The sequence below is a fragment of the Ranitomeya imitator genome, chromosome 7 (genome assembly GCF_032444005.1).
Source record: "Ranitomeya imitator isolate aRanImi1 chromosome 7, aRanImi1.pri, whole genome shotgun sequence".
Taxonomy (NCBI): domain Eukaryota; kingdom Metazoa; phylum Chordata; class Amphibia; order Anura; family Dendrobatidae; genus Ranitomeya; species Ranitomeya imitator.
In genome coordinates, this window is record NC_091288.1 from 194263337 (window position 1) to 194280974 (window position 17638).

At 41.3% G+C, this 17638-nt stretch overlaps 1 protein-coding gene across 2 annotated transcripts in view; it reads right to left on the reverse strand.

Moving 5' to 3' along the window:
* Positions 1-1705: 1705 nt before the first annotated feature.
* IL21R (interleukin 21 receptor) overlaps positions 1706-17638 on the reverse strand; it is a 32794-nt gene continuing 16861 nt past the window's right edge. Inside the window, exons 2-9 of one of the 2 annotated variants that reach the window (XM_069734308.1) lie at positions 16849-16942; positions 14090-14204; positions 12638-12822; positions 12242-12387; positions 11955-12159; positions 9230-9326; positions 7964-8048; positions 1706-2767 (exon numbers count right to left, since the gene is read on the reverse strand). In XM_069734308.1, coding sequence (XP_069590409.1) covers positions 2054-2767; positions 7964-8048; positions 9230-9326; positions 11955-12159; positions 12242-12387; positions 12638-12822; positions 14090-14204; positions 16849-16921 — 1620 coding nt within the window. In that variant the 5' untranslated portion in view covers positions 16922-16942 and the 3' untranslated portion in view covers positions 1706-2053. The remainder of the gene's footprint in view (positions 2768-7963; positions 8049-9229; positions 9327-11954; positions 12160-12241; positions 12388-12637; positions 12823-14089; positions 14205-16848; positions 16943-17638) is intronic. The other variant, XM_069734307.1, reaches the window with a different exon arrangement.

Consider the following 17638-nt stretch of genomic DNA (forward strand, 5'->3'; position numbering starts at 1 on the left):
CCAGATATACCGTGCCACACAGCGTCCAGATATACCGTGTCACATAGCATCCAGATATACCATGCCACATAGCATCCAGATGTATTGTGTCACATAGCGTCCAGATGTACTGTGCCACATAGTGTCCAGATATACCGTGCCACATAGCATCCAGATATACCATGCCACATAGCATCCAGATGTATTGTGTCACATAGCGTCCAGATGTACTGTGCCACATAGCGTCCAGATATACCGTGCCACATAGCGTCCAGATGTACCGTGCCACATAGCGTTCAGATATACCGTGTCACATAGCGTCCAGATATACCGTGACACATAGCGTCCAGATATACCGTGCCACATAGCGTCCAGATGTACTGTGCCACATAGCGTCCAGATATACCGTGCCACATAGCATCCAGATATACCATGCCACATAGCATCCAGATGTATTGTGTCACATAGCGTCCAGATGTACTGTGCCACATAGCGTCCAGATATACCGTGCCACATAGCGTCCAGATGTACCGTGCCACATAGCGTTCAGATATACCGTGTCACATAGAGTCCAGATATACCGTGACACATAGCGTCCAGATATACCGTGCCAGATAGCATCCAGATATACCGTGCCACATAGCGTCCAGATATACCGTGCCACATAGCGTCCAGATATACCGTAGTACATAACGTCTAGATGTACTGTGCCACATAATGTCCAGATGTACCGTGTCACATAATGTCCAGATGTACCGTGTCACATAGCGTCCAGATATACCGTGTCACATAGCGTCCAGATATACCGTGTCACATAGCGTCCAGATATACCGTGCCACATAGCGTCCAGATATACCGTAGTACATAACGTCTAGATGTACTGTGCCACATAATGTCCAGATGTACCGTGTCACATAATGTCCAGATGTACCGTGTCACATAGCGTCCAGATATACCGTGTCACATAGCGTCCAGATATACCGTGCCACATAGCGTCCAGATATACCGTAGTACATAACGTCTAGATGTACTGTGCCACATAATGTCCAGATGTACCGTGTCACATAATGTCCAGATGTACCGTGTCACATAGCGTCCAGATATACCGTGTCACATAACGTCCAGATATACCGTGTCACATAGCGTCCAGATACACTGTGCCACAAATCGTCCAGATGTACCATGTCACATAGCATCCAGATACACTGTGCCACATAGTGGCTAGATATCCTGTGCCATGAAGCGTCCAGATTCACTGTGCCGCATAGTGGCTATATATAGCGTGTCACAGTGTCCAGATACAGCATATCAAATAGCGTCTAAATGTATCATGCCACATAGCATCAAGATTAATAGTTTAAAATTGTAAGTCCAGACCTTTCACCTTTGCTGTAGATTACAGACGCACTTTACAGCTCAATACAAGCGGGTGCTGTATAGTAAGAGTTAGATTTGTTGGGTTTAATTATTTCAATTACATAATTCATCCAGATAACCCAGAACAAGGACATTCCAAAGTATTCAGCTCATGATCTTTGCATGCCGATAAACCATAGCACTGGTTAGACAAAGGACAAGAAACAGCTGAGACCAGAAGAGGAGCGCAGAACTAAGTCTACTCTTATTGGATGAAAACTATAACATTGCAAGTTACTATAGGGCTCCTGTAGATTAAATCGTGGAGTATAATGCAGGTTTATTTTTCCTTTTCATATATATTTTATTTGAATATTCTATATGTATCTTTTCATATCTCTTATTGTTTGTTTGTGTTTTGTATGTAGCTTTTGATTATACGTATATTTTGTATATCTGTATTATTTTGTTTAGCCTTTGTGCGTAAATCTATATATTCTAGCTTCTTTGAATCCACTGTAAAATAATTCCAACCTCTTGGGGACGAAAAAAAATTGCATGAAAATAAAAGCAGAAGACAAAAGGTCAACACTTTGGAGTTATTTTGAGGGTAAAAATGTCATTGTGAGTATAAAACAAAGTACTTTGCAATATTGTTAGTCATTGTATAAGCCATCAGATATAACCCTCCATTTACAAAGAACCTGGTACTTTGTGATTAGCGGGCAGTTGGCACCCACTGCTGGACATAGTTTCTTTCACTTATTTCATCTTCTCCATTATAAGGATCTGGATTCAATGGTTTTGTTGGAATGTCACCATTTCCAAAATCACTGTCCACAGGGCTTCCACATTCAGAGTCTACAAAACCACTGTCAATGGTGTCCATATCCAGGCATATCCTGGGATAGCCAAAGTCGCCACTATTTCCCGAGTCGGGAGACATTGAATTGTAATTATCAACATTATAAAACACATTCTCGTTATCCTCTTGGGAAGGCGATTCCGGCAGTTCCCATTCTTCTCGGGGTATGGACATCAGGTTTAACATATTAAAGTTGGATCTTAGAAAATCTTCATGAAGACCAAACTTCAGGCTTACTGTACTTTGTGGATTTGATCCATGATCTAGGAGGTGATCTGACATGTTAAAGGAAGGGTAGCCATCATTTGTACTCCTGTCTTCTTCTTTAATGGAACCATCAGTGGTGGTAGTGGTAGTAGTCGAGGTGCTACACTGAGCACATTGCATGCCAGGGTTCACCTTTACATCCCCACATAATCCACAGAATTGGTTCTTCTCAGGTACGCTTGTCTTGGAAAGAAACAGCTTTTTCATACGGTGGTCGTCGATTTCAAGAACTTCTGGAAATGTAGATCCTCCATCGCTAGATAGTAGTGGAAATGGCATGTAGTGAGGACCCAACCAGCTCTGAGAAAAAAAAAAAGATATTAATCCTTACCAAGTCCAATTTAAAGGAGGTTTCGAGTTGATAAAACCTATCCAATTTAATAGAGGGGAGTGTGGGTCGCCTAGCCAAGAATCTCATGCTTGACCAGAATGAAGAGCGGTTACAAAGAGAGTCTATAACTCTGGAGGACCTGTCCTAACTTGGATGACACAGACCAACCACAGATTTCAATGGACACTGTGTAATTCTTAATGTCCTTATGATGGCGCTACAGGGGAAATAAAGCTGGTCACTAATCACAGCTGGACTTTTTGTTATCACCGAACTCTTCGGACAAATAGGGATTGTCCAAAGTGTAGAATCCCTTTACATACTGAAGAGCTTCATATAGAACATGGCTTACCGGAAGGAGTACGTGGTGGCAAATCATTGGGCATATTAAGGATTTAGGGTTAACCATTTACGTTTGGTGAAATTGGAACCACTAGTTGTTAATATAGGCATTGCCACCATCCATTGTCGTTGAACCCAAAATTGTACCAATCTACTCAATGTGGTTTTGTCTTTGCACCTAGATATGATCTTTCATTTGCATCCTTGTTTTGATTACCCTTAGCTTTATTTCGTTATGACGTTTTCTCGACTGTAATACGATCACTTTGTTCTCTACTCTTAGCGCATATATCTACATTCATTGGGGTAAGCCACATCCTTTAGCAAATTACTGTATGTGTGAGGCGACATTTACAATAATTAACCCTGTGGGTAGAAATAATCTGACCGTGCATTTCTTACAGATATTCCCCTTGTTTTAATATATTTTACATATCTCTTGTATCGTTGGTTAGTAAGAGAGCCAAGTAATGTGTAGGTTTGGTGAGAAATTTGAAAATCAATTGCATGGTTGTTGGGGGCATTTATTTTTTACTGCAGAAAACAGTGCAAATTTCATTTTATTTTAAAGAAGCACACTCATCAAAAATTGTAAGCTCTTTAATATATAACAACAGTTAATAATATCCCCAATAAACGGCCATGAAGAAAAATTGTAAACACACCAAAAAATTACCTTCACGTCAAGGCCAGTAGATAAAATATAACTTTTATTGATGAACAAGAAAATATATTAAAAACTCATTGGTGAGTAAACACTTAAGGCACAGAACAAAAGGTGGGCAGCCCAGAAAGGCTCCAAAAGTAGCAATTAATAAACCATAAATTTAATATAGCCTGGCGTGTGCCAATGTGCAAATAATCATGTACCAATATACAACAGATTATAAGAAGGTAAACAGTGAGTACAGCATAATAAACAGATCAAAGTGTAGTTACCAAATGGAGCGCTCCTGGGGACCCACCACACCCGACGCGCGTTTCGCTGTGAAATGCTTCGTCTGGGGGGGAATGCATCCGAGCATTCCAAAGTGTTCGATTCTGGTGCCGAGCATCTGAGCATTCCAAAGTGTTCGATTCTGGTACTGAGCATCCGAGCATTCCAAAGTGTTCGATTCTATTACCGAGCATCCAAGAAGTTTACTGCTCGTTCATCTCTAATAACTGTCACTATAGGAGTGCCAATAACCATGGATACCTAAGCTAATGCAGTGCCCTGCACATGAGGTAAGGGACATAGTGAATCAGAAGAACTATACTACATATCTAATTTGAGGTACCGTATATACTCGAGTATAAGCCGAGATTTTCAGCCCAAATTTTTGGGCTGAAAGTGCCCCTCTCAGCTTATACTCGAGTCACGGTAGCGGTGGGGTCGGTGGGTGAGGGGGTGAGGGCGCTGAGGTATACTTACCTAGTCCCAGCGATCCTGACGCTCCCCCTGCCGTCCCACAGTGTTCTGTGCTGCAGCTTCTTCCCCTCTTCAGCGGTCACATGGGACCGCTCATTACAGAAATGAATAGGCGGCTCCACCTCCCATAGGGGCGGAGCCGCCTATTCATTTCTCTAATCAGCGGTGCCGGTGACCGCTGACAGGAAGAGGCTGCAGCACAGAAGACGGGGAGGAAGGCAGGGATAGCGCGAGGATCGCTAGGACTAGGTAAGTATGGCATATTTACCTGTCCACGTTCCAGCCGCCGGGCGCCGCTCCATCTTCCCGGCGCCTCCATCTTCCCGGCGTCTGCGCTCTGACTGTTCATGTCAGATGGCGCGATGACGCATATAGTGTGCGCGGCGCCCTCTGCCTGATCAGTCAGAGCAGAGACGCCGGGAAGATGGAGGCGCCGGGAAGATGAAGGCGCCGGGACCGGACGCCGGGAGCTGCAATCAAGAAAGGTGAGTATGTGTTTTTTTGTTTTTTTTTATTGCAGCAGCATCGGCACAGATTTATGTGGAGCATCTATGGCGCAGTATGAACGGTGCAGAGCACTATATGGGGCATCTGTGCAGCATCTATGGGGCAATATGAACGGTGCAGAGCACTGTATGGGGCATCTGTGCAGCATCTATGGGGCAATATGAACGGTGCAGAGCACTGTATGGGGCATCTGTGCAGCATCTATGGGGCAATTTGAACGGTGCAGAGCACTGTATGGGGCATCTATGCAGCATCTATGGGGCAATATGAATGGTGCAGAGCACTGTATGGGGCACAGATATTGGGCAAAAATGAACGGTGCAGAGCATATATGGGGCACAGATATAGGGCAATATGAACGGTGCAGAGCACTATATGGCACAACTATGGGGAAATAATGATCTATTTTATTTTTGAAATTCACCGGTAGCTGCTGCATTTCCACCCTAGGCTTATACTCGAGTCAATAAGTTTTCCCAGTTTTTTGTGGCAAAATTAGGGGGGTCGGCTTATACTCGGGTCGGCTTATACTCGAGTATATACGGTATTTGATATTATCATTATTATTACACCTACTGCATATTGGGATAGGATCTTGGAGATGAGAATACCCCTCTAAGTATCTCAGATCAGTAGACCCTCAGCATGGACCCCCGACTAAGATGTCTGTGAGTTACCCTTACTTTGATGCCTAGAAAACCACACTCTGAATATAAGATAATCTTCCTGTAATGACATTATTTACACATTCTAATTTGCAAGACATCGTCAAGTCTGGCGCATGCACCCGGACCCAGGATGTAGAAGCAGAGCCGCTGTACTGGAGAGATGCAAAAATTGCAATCTGCCTGGTTTCGGATCTACCTTGGTTAGGTTTTCTTGGTAATGACAGGAAATAGCAGGAAATTGAACATCTTTTTTTCTTTCTATCTTATGATCACTTACAAAAAAATCTGCTACCATTAACCCTTTCACTAAGGAATTTTTCATTTTTACACTGCTGTTTTTTTCCCTCTGCTTTCTTCAAGAGCCATAACATTTTTTTATTTTTCCACCAATTTAGCCATATGAGAGCTTGTTCTTTTTTTGTGAGACAAGTTTAAGTTTTGAACGTACACCATGAATATTACCATAAAATGTACTGGAAAATGTTAAAAAATTCCAACGTGCTATGAAATGGCAAAATAAAACACAATTCCGCCATTGTTTTTTTTTGTTTTTGTTTTTACAGTGTTCATTGAGCGGAAACAGTCACCAGGAAACATGATTCTCCATGTCAATACGAGTGCAGTGATACCAAACATGTCTAAAAAAAATTTTAGAAACAGAGAAAAATTAAATCTGAATTTTGTAAAAAAAAAATATTTTGTAGCCATTTTATCAGACCTGTAACTTTTATTTTTCTGTCAATGGAGCTGGGTGAGGGCTTGTTTTTTTGTGTGGCAAGCCGATATTTTTATTAATACTTTTTTTATTGTGGACACAATAATTTGATCACTTTTTATTGCACGTTTTTAGAGAGGCACGGACCTAAAAAAAAAAAACCCTCACAATTCTAGCATTTCTATTTTTTTCTTATTACTGTGTTTATCGTTCGAGTTAATTAATTTTACATTTTAAAAGATAGAAATTTTACTTTTTGCAGTGGTTGTCCTCTCAGTGGATCTCAACACTCATTATCCTGGTATTTGTGAAATTGCTACACTGCCACCATCCACAGCAAAAATTCTGTTTCCTACCATATCCCTCTACCTAAATCCACTGTCCCAGGCAAAGAGGCTTGTTGATATTTCTCCCGTCTCCCACAGCTCTTGACTCGATAGACCTCCTAGCTCTACCCTGGTTCCTAGTCCAAATATGCTTATTTATTTTATTTCTTTATTATTAAACCAGGAAAACTGTGGTGATTTGAGTTTTTATGTAATTTTCTTTCATATATATTTTTTTTTAATTATTTATTCTCATTCTGGTTCTTAAACCTTGTTCTATAAGCCGTAGTATAACTGTATTGCAGTGTATAGACAACATGACGTTCTTCTAAGAAGCCAAGCCACAGGCTGGGCTTCACAGGAGGACAAAGTGGGTCAATCATCAGCCAAGACAACCCCAAAACAAGTAACTTTTCAATTCTTATTAAAATCCTCAACATTCTCTGGGACGAAGGGATTTTTAATTCTGCAGTGCACGGCTCAATGCCAAACTAACCAGCCACCTGAGAGGTCTCCTAGTCAAGGAAAGCATGCTTGCAAGCAGGATATTTGCTATAAAGCTTTCAAATGCTGGCCTGAAGCTGGCAAGGTTGCTGGATGCGGCTAGTCTCACTGGCCTTGAGCTTCTCCGAGGGGCAGCCTGAACTGTCAATCTTCTCGACTGCGCTGCCCTCCGGCAAACAGTAAGCCGCGAGACAGGGGAGCGTTGTGCTCCTGAAGAAAGCACCATAAGACAAGTCTTACCTCCCACCGTCACACCAAAATCCAACATGACAAATCAAAATCCCAATCAGATGGACCATCTTCTAGCTGGTACTTGCTTACACTTGCTTTTCTAATTCAATATAATTCATTTAAGTGAAGCTACAGTTCATCAGGCTGACATATAGAAAATACCAATACTACAGGATTGGGGCAATCTGCACAAACATGCAGCATTACACGAGTCTAATGGAGAAGTAAAACTAGAGTTTTCCCAGGTCACATGTTTTCTTGACTTCTTCACACAGAGCTGAGATGTTTACTACAGAGATGAGCAGAATGTAATTTCCACCGTAACTCTGGGCAGCCATGCGTTCCCACATGTCTCCACAACTCCTACATGTCTTCAATTCATAACACTATTCACAGTGCTAACAGTAATTGGCTTGTAATACAAAATGGTGACTAACGGCAAAAAATAGATTTAAGTATACCTTAAAATCTCCGTGATGTCCTTTGTAGAGTGGCTTAAAAAAGGGCTCGGGGTCAGGGACCACCACCCACACCTTCTTCCACATGCTGATGATAAAAACAGAAACAGGAAATCTGAGTAATGAACATGAAAGCTTCACGTTTACGTTATGAGTAATCATGTCTGTCTAAAGCTGCCCATACATGAGATAAATTTCAGCAAAACGTTGGGTTGCCAGACAGGTTACCCTCCTGATTCTCTCATACGGAAGTGTCCGGCCAAGGGTTCACGTGTCTTCAACGGGATGATAAGAGAAAGTCGCTGACACTCTCCTCTGATCGGTTGATGGAATTCCAACTTACCCAATCATTTTCTCACCCAACATCATCTGTTGGGTTGAAAACTGGAAGACCCCCGATACACACACGAGATGACTGTCGATCTTGTGTATCCTTAAGAATTGTTGACAGATGAGTACCTCTATTATTGAAGAACCTTCTCCCTCTTCCACCACCATCAAATTTAGATCAGTGGAATCAACGAGAGGGAATCTGGATATTGTCGCCATAATACAGCTCTAAATTGAGACTCATGGCCACTTGTGCCCATCACCTTCCTTGGTATAAACAGATCCTCTTTTTTCTAGACTAAATAATCCTAATTTTGCTAATCTATCTGGGTATTGTAGTTCTCCCATCCCCTTTATTAATTTTGTTGCCCTCCTTTGTACTCTCTCTAGTTCCATTATATCCTTCCTGAGCATCGGTGCCCAAAACTGGACACAGTACTCCATGTGCGGTCTAACTAGGGATTTGTACAGAGGCAGTATAATGCTCTCATCATGTGTATCCAGACCTCTTTTAATGCACCCCATGATCCTGTTTGCCTTGGCAGCTGCTGCCTGGCACTGGCTGCTCCAGGTAAGTTTATCATTAACTAGGATCCCCAAGTCCTTCTTCCTGTCAGATTTACCCAGTGGTTTCCCGTTCAGTGTGTAATGGTGATATTGATTCCTTCTTCTACCTTGATCCATCATAGAAGTCCAATATGCAAAAACGGGTCCATGACACTGCCAAATACATTTTTCTGTATTTTATTCCAGAGAACTTATGCACATAAAACAACAATTATCTTGATTTTTAAAAAATGTAATTGGACGTGCCTTAGATTGAACCTTCCTGCATATTGGACCAGTATGATACATATGTAATTAACTCTATCAAATAAAAAAAAATATGGTATATCCTTCAAAATGTATAAACATCAGTGCAAAACAAGATGGACTTACGGCGGTGTATATCGGAAACATGTCAGAATAATCCCCAGGAATGCCAATATGGCAATTATTCCTGAAATCACTCCGGTTTGGATTTTGATGTGTTGATCTGAAAATTAATAAAACAAGAACTTTAAGTTCAACAGTTTAGAGATCGTCCAAGAATTTGATGCACTAAAAAAAGAGAAAAAAATTAAAGACATTTTTACGAAATTATTCACAAATATTTGAAGCGCAAAAAAACGAGCTTTTGTAAAGATCAGAGTGCACACACAAAGCAGTAAATTAAATATTGTCCTCTAGAATCATAGACTATCTGAATTCACAGAGATTGGGGCAGCATGCTACATATTTCCAAGAGTTCGAGCAACTGTAACGGACATTGACCCAAAAAAATATTCAACCTGACAAAGCTTGACAAAGGTCTTTGGACCGAAACGTTGCCGCAGGAGGCAGAATAAATATGTGAGCTGCTTTTCACTATCCGGTGTGGCGCTGTCCTTTTCTTCAGTTTGGATTTGGATGTTCTATCTGGGATGGACCCCCTGGTGAGGACGTGTGCCCCGATGTCCACAGAGACTATATAATTATAGGGTGCGGCTTTACTGCTTTCTTTAAGACAACAATGGAAGTCTCAACACAAAGCCGCATGACATGATAACAGTTCATCATTTTTGGTTCATTTTCTTCCACCAGAATACACTTCACTTACAAACTTTTGAGTACAATTGTTTACAGTTTATCTCCGGGCTCGCTCTCACGCGCACACTCCTTTAGTGTTCATCGGACTAACACCTCCTCTTGTGGCAATCCAACACCCAGGACCGATCTTTGTGGCTCGATCGTCTGACTTCTCAGTGAGGCTCACCCTTTCTCTCTGTCCTCTCCTGACAAAGTTCTAGACACCCCTTATCTGCATATCAGGCCCTAGTCCTTGCGTTACTTTTCTACTCACTCTTTTCCTAGGCTACAGCCTTCCCCACCTGGCTTTAGCTCCCTTCTACTTTAAGTGGCTGACACTCGTCACTCCCTCCCTATATAACTACTACGTCAGGTGGCATGTACTTGCCCTCCTTTTCCAACTCCTTTCTCTACTCGGGAACACTCTGTCAGGGTGGTCTTCATCTTTTTCACTTAAGGGCAGTCAGTCTATTGCTCTCGAGCTGTCACAGAGACAATTTATCCTCTGTAACTCTTGTTCATTCTATGTGCTCTCTGCAACTGACCCAGACTGTCTGGAAACCATCCCCTAAATAACCTATGTTCCAACCTCCCAGTCTCACATCCACACACTTAACCCCTAATTTTTTTTTGTGTAACGCAGAAAGGGACTACGCACCCAATGTAGATCAGCACCAACAATTTTAGAACAAAGTTAATATACAAAGATAAAAGTCTAAGGGGGTCAAATCGGGAGGCCCTGGTGACCATTCAACTGGCCCACGACGACCATCATGATGATGTGTTGCCCACTTTATGCACTGAAGATGGCACGTTCCCTGAGTTTTTCCAGCAAGATGGTGCACCACCACATTATGGGTGTCAGGTCCGAGCATTCCTACATGAACAGTTTCCTGTTCTTGGAAAGTGGATTAGTCGTCGTGGGCCAGTTGAATGGCCACCAAGGTCTCCCGATATGACCCCCTTAGATTTTTGTCTCTGGGGTCATCTGAAGGCAATTTTTTATGCTGTGAAGATACGAGATGTGCAGCATCTGAAACAACGGATACTGGAAGCATGTGCTAGCATTTCTTCTACGGTGTTGCAGCACTTTGAACTCATTTTATAAGTGGTCATAAACTTGTAAATAACTCATGAAAAAATAAAGTTACGTTAAAACCAAGCACAACACTGTTTTTCTTGTGAAATTCTCAATAAGTTTGATAGGCAGCACGGTGGCTCAGTGGTTAGCAGCCTTGCAGCGCTGGAGTCCTGGGTTCAAATCCCACCAAGGACAACATCTGCAAGGAGTTTGTATGTTCTACCCGTGGTTGCGTGGGTTTCCTCCGGGTACTCCGGTTTCCTTCCACATTCCAAAGACATACTGATAGGGAATTTAGATTGTGAGCCCCATTGGGGACAGCAGTGATAATGTGTGCAAAAGTGGAATGCGCTGTGGAATATGTTAGCGCTATGTAAAAATAAAGATTAATTAATTAATGTGTCACATGACCCTCTTCCCATTGGAAAAAATAAAGTTGGATCCAAAATGGCCAAATTCAAAATGGCCACCATGGTCACCACCCATCTTGAAAAATTTTCCCCCTCCCATATACTATTGAGCCACAAACAGGAAGTTGATATCACCAACCATTCCCATTTTATTTAGGTGTATCCATATAAATGGCCCACCCTGTACATATTATTACGTTTGGCCAATCTGGTCCAATATCTTGTCAACATTTTTAGTTAGAGGGTGATGAGAGTCCTCTTCAACAATCTAACAAGGTTCTGAAGAACCTGGTGAACAACTTGGTAAAGACCACACCACTTGCGTTAGCGAAACCTTTGTCTGGAATTACTAGGATAGGTATGTCTCCTAATTTAAGTAAAGGGAGAACCAGGGTCTGACATTTCAGAAATGGTCACATTTCTTTGTACACCAACCAATAAATATTTATTCTAATAAACCGTTCCAAAACTTGCATAGTCTCTGTCCTTTCACCCCAAACCAACTATAAACTCTTTTTTTCATGATGCAAAACATTATTCAAGATATGAAATAAAGTCTTCTTACCTTCTGTTGGAGGTAAAGCCTTCACATCATCTGTTGGGGTTGTCCACGAGACCATCTCACTCCATTCACTCCAGTGGCCACGATATATAGATGTTTTCCTAGGGTGAGCTCGGATCCTGGCTACATATTGTTCACTAGGTTGAAAATATGACCTCAGAAGAACCACATTTTTGTCATCTTCAAGGACCTGGATAGTCTTTTGGTCCTAAAAAACCATAAATGACTATAGATGTATCTTTACCAGTATTCAATGACCCATTGACTTGAGAGTAGATACATTTTCTTACCAGCCATGACTCTTCATCCTTCTTGTAGCTCAACTCATAGGCAAGTTCCCCACCTCTCATTAAATGGTTATCATAGTAAGTTTCCCAGGAAATGTTATAGTTTTCAGAAAGAGAAACTGTGAGATTGAATGGTGGTACTGGCTTGACTGTCGAAAAAGAATAAAATTTAATGACTAACTTCTTTTTAAAGCACTCTATACAACAACTCACTCAAATCGAAAGAGATTGTCTGGATTAACAAAAAACATCCCATTTTTCCACAAATAGGACCATTTTTGAAGTGAATACTGTATTACCAGATTGAATGAGATTGAGCTGGGTTTTTTTTTCCAAATTTTTCCAAAAATGGTTTTATACAACTTAGTTTACTAAAATGGAAACATTGGCATAACTTACAATGGTGACCTATCATGAAAAGTTTGCAGATTTGATTTGAATGGTATCGTCCATTGATATTGGTTGTTATGGTTAGTGTGCAATTGCCATCTACGGAGAAGTCTTCCATATCAATATTACAAATGTACTCATGTTTCTTCTCGCACTCAACCAGAATACACGTTTCATATAACTCTTCAAAAGTCCTTTAAAGAAAGAAAGAAGCAATTTAGTCTTCAACATCATACATGATAAAGATTTAGGAAAAAATGTCATCTCCCATAACAGCACCGCCATTGGGGGATGGGTAGGTGGTCAGCATAGCATATAAGAGATGACCCCATAAGAGAATAACAAAAGCCTGGTCTTGGCAATCCCCACTTGGTCTAACATTGAAAATGTTGTAACTGGGTAGAAAGAAGTCATTTATAATACTGGTGTCTTGTTATATCATACTTGCCAAAACTCCAGGAGATTTTCAGAAAAGTAGGAGGCAACTGGAGCAGGCAAATCCCCATGTGCAGGCGAAGCCACCTGAAGCCTCCTGGAAAGCAGGTTTTAAGACACTTCATTGGTGCTCAAATGCACAATCAGGGGTAACCTCAACAGAGGTATGGAGGAGCATAGTCTGGAAAATGGTGGAAGGAAACATTATGGTGATATTTTTTTGTATGTATCCCGGTCCTCCTGGGTAGGCAGTTTAAAATGTGGCACTCTTGAGGCACCAGAGCCCAGGTCAGGTGTCACCACTGTACCCTTTATAGTTATGCCACAGCTTCGATTTAGATCAGTTGAGTGGTATAGGTGCCCATGCAACTTAGATAACTGTCGGTCAAATGCTTGTTTGGCTAATAGCTATCTCTTATGCCTTCCCCACTTCCATGAATGCTTGGCCAAGCATTAATGTGCACTCTATTGGAGCAAGTCACTGCCAGACTCATGTGTCAGTGGCTTATTTGCCTAAAGAACAAAAGGATTTGGAAATTAAATTCAATGCGCCGATCCTTATCTCCCCCCAAAATCATGGTTTGGCCGGAGAGTCAGGAGGCCTCCATATCCACTAGATGATTGGAAACTCACATCAAAAGAGGAAAGTTTTGCTAAACTTTATTCAACGCGGCCTTTAATCAAATGAAACCATATTACGATAAGATACAGCTAACAAGTAGACCTTTAACAAGCTAAGAAAAGTAGAGCGGAGATAGTCACCTGGTTTGCTTTCTATTGTAGGGGAAATGATCTGAGCTTCTGTGGTTTTCTAAAGATGCAGTAGGTACCAAGCTTACAGGATGAAATTTGCTGGCAGCTGGAGCATTACCAGTGCAGATGGCAGCTATGACTGGGGCTGACAGCGCTAGAAAAGCATATTGCTGGCCCACATCTGACATTTTTCAGTTTAAGAAAATGACGTCACTTGCGGGAAAATAAATCTATTATTTCTCTTGTTACCGCAACGGATCTTTACTTCCTTACCAGTTAGCAGACATGGTGTGGGAAACACTGGTGTTCAAGGATTTGTCTTCACGATATTCACATGCCAACGTGTCAATGAAGTCTATGACGCAATGGAGATCCTGGCAGCACTGAGCTGAAACATCAAGAAAGAGACCAATATGACGTCTTCTCATTGCCCAATTGCCAGTTATTCCATAGTGGAGCTTTTCCACCAGTACGGCCAAATCTAAACATATAGATTATTATTCTGGCTTCCCAGGTTAACTCATGGTATCACCCCTAAAAGCATATGGGGCATTTTTTTATTCATTATGACTGTGTAAACACACACGGGTAACACACAAACCAAAAAAGATATGACACCTGCAAACAACAGGTCCCTGTTCAGACTGTGAAAGTCCCTAATCTGACCCTGACTTGTCCCTGTCTGACCGCGGAGGTTACTAACACATGAAAGCTGCACTCTGTACTGCAGTGGTATGTAAACATGGAATATATTAAATTAGAATTGCATTTCTGCTCTAGAAAAAAAGTTAAAATGAAGATACGTAGCACATAAATTGGCCAATTCATGTGAGCCCAACAGCCATCAACAAGGTGACCTTCTTTGCTTGGAACCTAACCTAAAATGACACCGCTCCTGGGTTGATAGCCCACAATTATAGGTAGGATCAAGCTGTAATTTGACTGTGGAGGTTGGCACCCTATGTAATGGCGCCCCCACTTAGAATGTCCTTAACTGAACTCTTATCTATAGATACTGTGGAACACTTAAACAGTTATAACTAGAAAATGAAATACACAAGGATAAGGCACAAGCCTAAGAACGTGTCCACTCAGTCACACAGCAAAGATGGCCGAAAATAAGAAGAACCAAAAAAACAAATTGAACACGTGGAAACCTCCCTGATCCTAAACGTAAAAGAAAGGGAAGAGTGCTGAGGAGGAAGTCACACAAACCACAAGGAAAGCAACATAGAGTTCACCAGGCAAAAAGAATCCCTAGCTGAGGAGTTGGAACTCCAAATATCCATCAGTCTTGAAGTATAGTCAGCAAGGAAGGGAGGTTCATGGTGAGTATAAATAGCCTCTCTCAAGATGTGACAGAACCAAATGAGGAAGTGAGGGACACCTGAATAGAAGTAACCCAAGGGAAGGAAAGGAAAGCCAATAGAACAGTCAGAAGTTGGACAGAGACCAAACAGGCTATGACTCAGCAGTGAGAGAACCCAATCACACAGCAAGAGGTCACAGGATCAAGTCCCAATGACCACCAATATGTATTTTTACATATCTGCGAGATAAGAGACTAGCATTCCCCGATGGGTGACAATCCAGAAACTGTCAGCTATACACTATACCTGACAACTTGCTGCATCAGCCACTATCAGTGTTGGCACCGATCATGGCCATTTAACCCCTTAAATGCTGCTGTCAGTAGTGTCTACAGCATCTAAATGGTTAACAGAGTGTGTGGGCTTCCTCTTTAGCCCCACTGGCATGATTGCGTGTTCTTGATGATTGTCATTGCAGTTCATGGCCAAATAATGGTATTAGCATCTGCTGGTGACAGTACCCTGTTAAGAAGTAATCAAAATTAGATGATAAAAATACACTTTTTCAATCCCGTCACGTCATTTTGCATTAATTCCTGAAGAGCATCTGAAGGCTTAATGAAATACTTGAAAGCAATTTTGAATACGTTAAGGGGAGCAGTTTTTAAAATGGTATCACTTTTTGGGGGGTTTCCAATGTATAGGACCCCCAAAGTCACTTCAAAACTGATCAGGTCCCTATAAAAAAATGTGTTTTGTAAATTTCCTTAAAAAATGAAAAATGACTGCTACATTTTTAAACTTTCTAAAATGCTAACAAAATAAAACAACATTTTACAAACGGTGACGATGTAAAGCAGACATGAGGGAAATGTCATTTGTTAATGTTTTTGTGTGGTATGACTACCGGTATCTGGATTAAAGGGATAATCGTTAAAAAGTTTGAAAATTGCAAATTATTTAATATTTTTGCCACATTTTTGATATTTATATAAATAAATGCAAAACATATCAACATAACTTTACCATAATCATAAAGTATAATGTGTCACGAAAAAAACAGTCCAAAAACCACTGGGATATGTTGAGGCATTCCAGAGTTATTGCTACATAAAGTGGCACTGGTCAGATTTTGAAAAAAATTGGCCCGGTGACTAAGGGGTTAAAGACCAAATGTATTTATTAAATATGTTTATGCATTTTTTACAATTGAAGAGCTTTTTAATTTTTTACGTCAATGTAGTTTTGTTTTTTTGGGTAATGATTTGCATTTTTCAATGGTACATTTGTTTTTAGTTCGAAATAATAATAATAATAAAAAAACAAGCAAAAAAAAAAAACCCCGGCAATTCTATTTTTTTTGGGTGGCTTTTTTTCCCCACTATTTACTGTATGTAAAAACACAGTAATTTCAGATTATTGGTTTGTACGAATGAGACAATCTCAGAGATATGCGTGGAATTTTTAACATTAAGAATTTTTGAAAAAATATATATATAGCGTCGGTTCTGAAGCACTTGTGTCCTATCAAAGTACCAGTGTCATCCCGTGAGTCATTTCTTTCGGATGGTATTTTAATCTGTAGATATCTGAGTCAGCTGAGGTTTCTGCAGAGGTTTTGTATTGATGTGGCTAGAAGGGGAAAAAAAGTCTCTATAGCGGGTGTGGTAAGCGATGAAACAAGCAGCGGGCGCAGGTTCCAACACCGTATTCTGCACTTACAGATTGCTGCCATGCACCCCCACACCAGTAGTATCAGCGCTGCTCCTGGACCCCGACTTTTGTTCTTCATCATCTTGATATTCTCTGATCATCCCTGTATGAAGACATTTATATAAATTATTACAGGCTGGAAAATGATAGAATATTAGAAATACAAAATGTAGCAACGATCCATATGATCACGACGACAAATCTCGTACGGTTTTGTGTCTACTGCTCGATTGTCCATGGTTACAGACTACAAACAAGCCCTGTGTAGTCTGATCTCGCTCCCACACTCCCACACATCTATCTGACCCCCCAACTCTTTACAGGGGTTGTCAACGTTCAAAAAAGTTTTGACTATAGTCTGTGTGTTAAGGTTGCACTGTTCGTAGAAGCCTGGCAGCTGTTAATAAAGATTCTATGGATAGGCGCCACTCCGTTTACCCAACCTTAGGGACTGCCCCAGCCTTCACCCTTTAACTCCTGTGCTGGGATCTGTATGTACACAGGGGCAGCTGGGTTGGGGCCACAGAGTAGCTGCTGATCGGTAGAGCAAGCTGAAGGCGAGAAGGGTCACCACGTAGTCAAAGCCAAGGGGGTCAGGGACAAAATCGGATGCACAAAATTCAAGCCAAACCAGGTAAGCAGAACTCAATGACTGGCGGTGGAAGTCAAAGTCCCAGGAGTTTAAATAGCAAGCCATCCCGACCAGGGCTCTTAAAAAGGAGTGATCAAAACCAAACAATTAGCCCCTATAGCTCCCTGATCTAACATCACCAAAAGTCCCAAGAATAAAACAGGACTT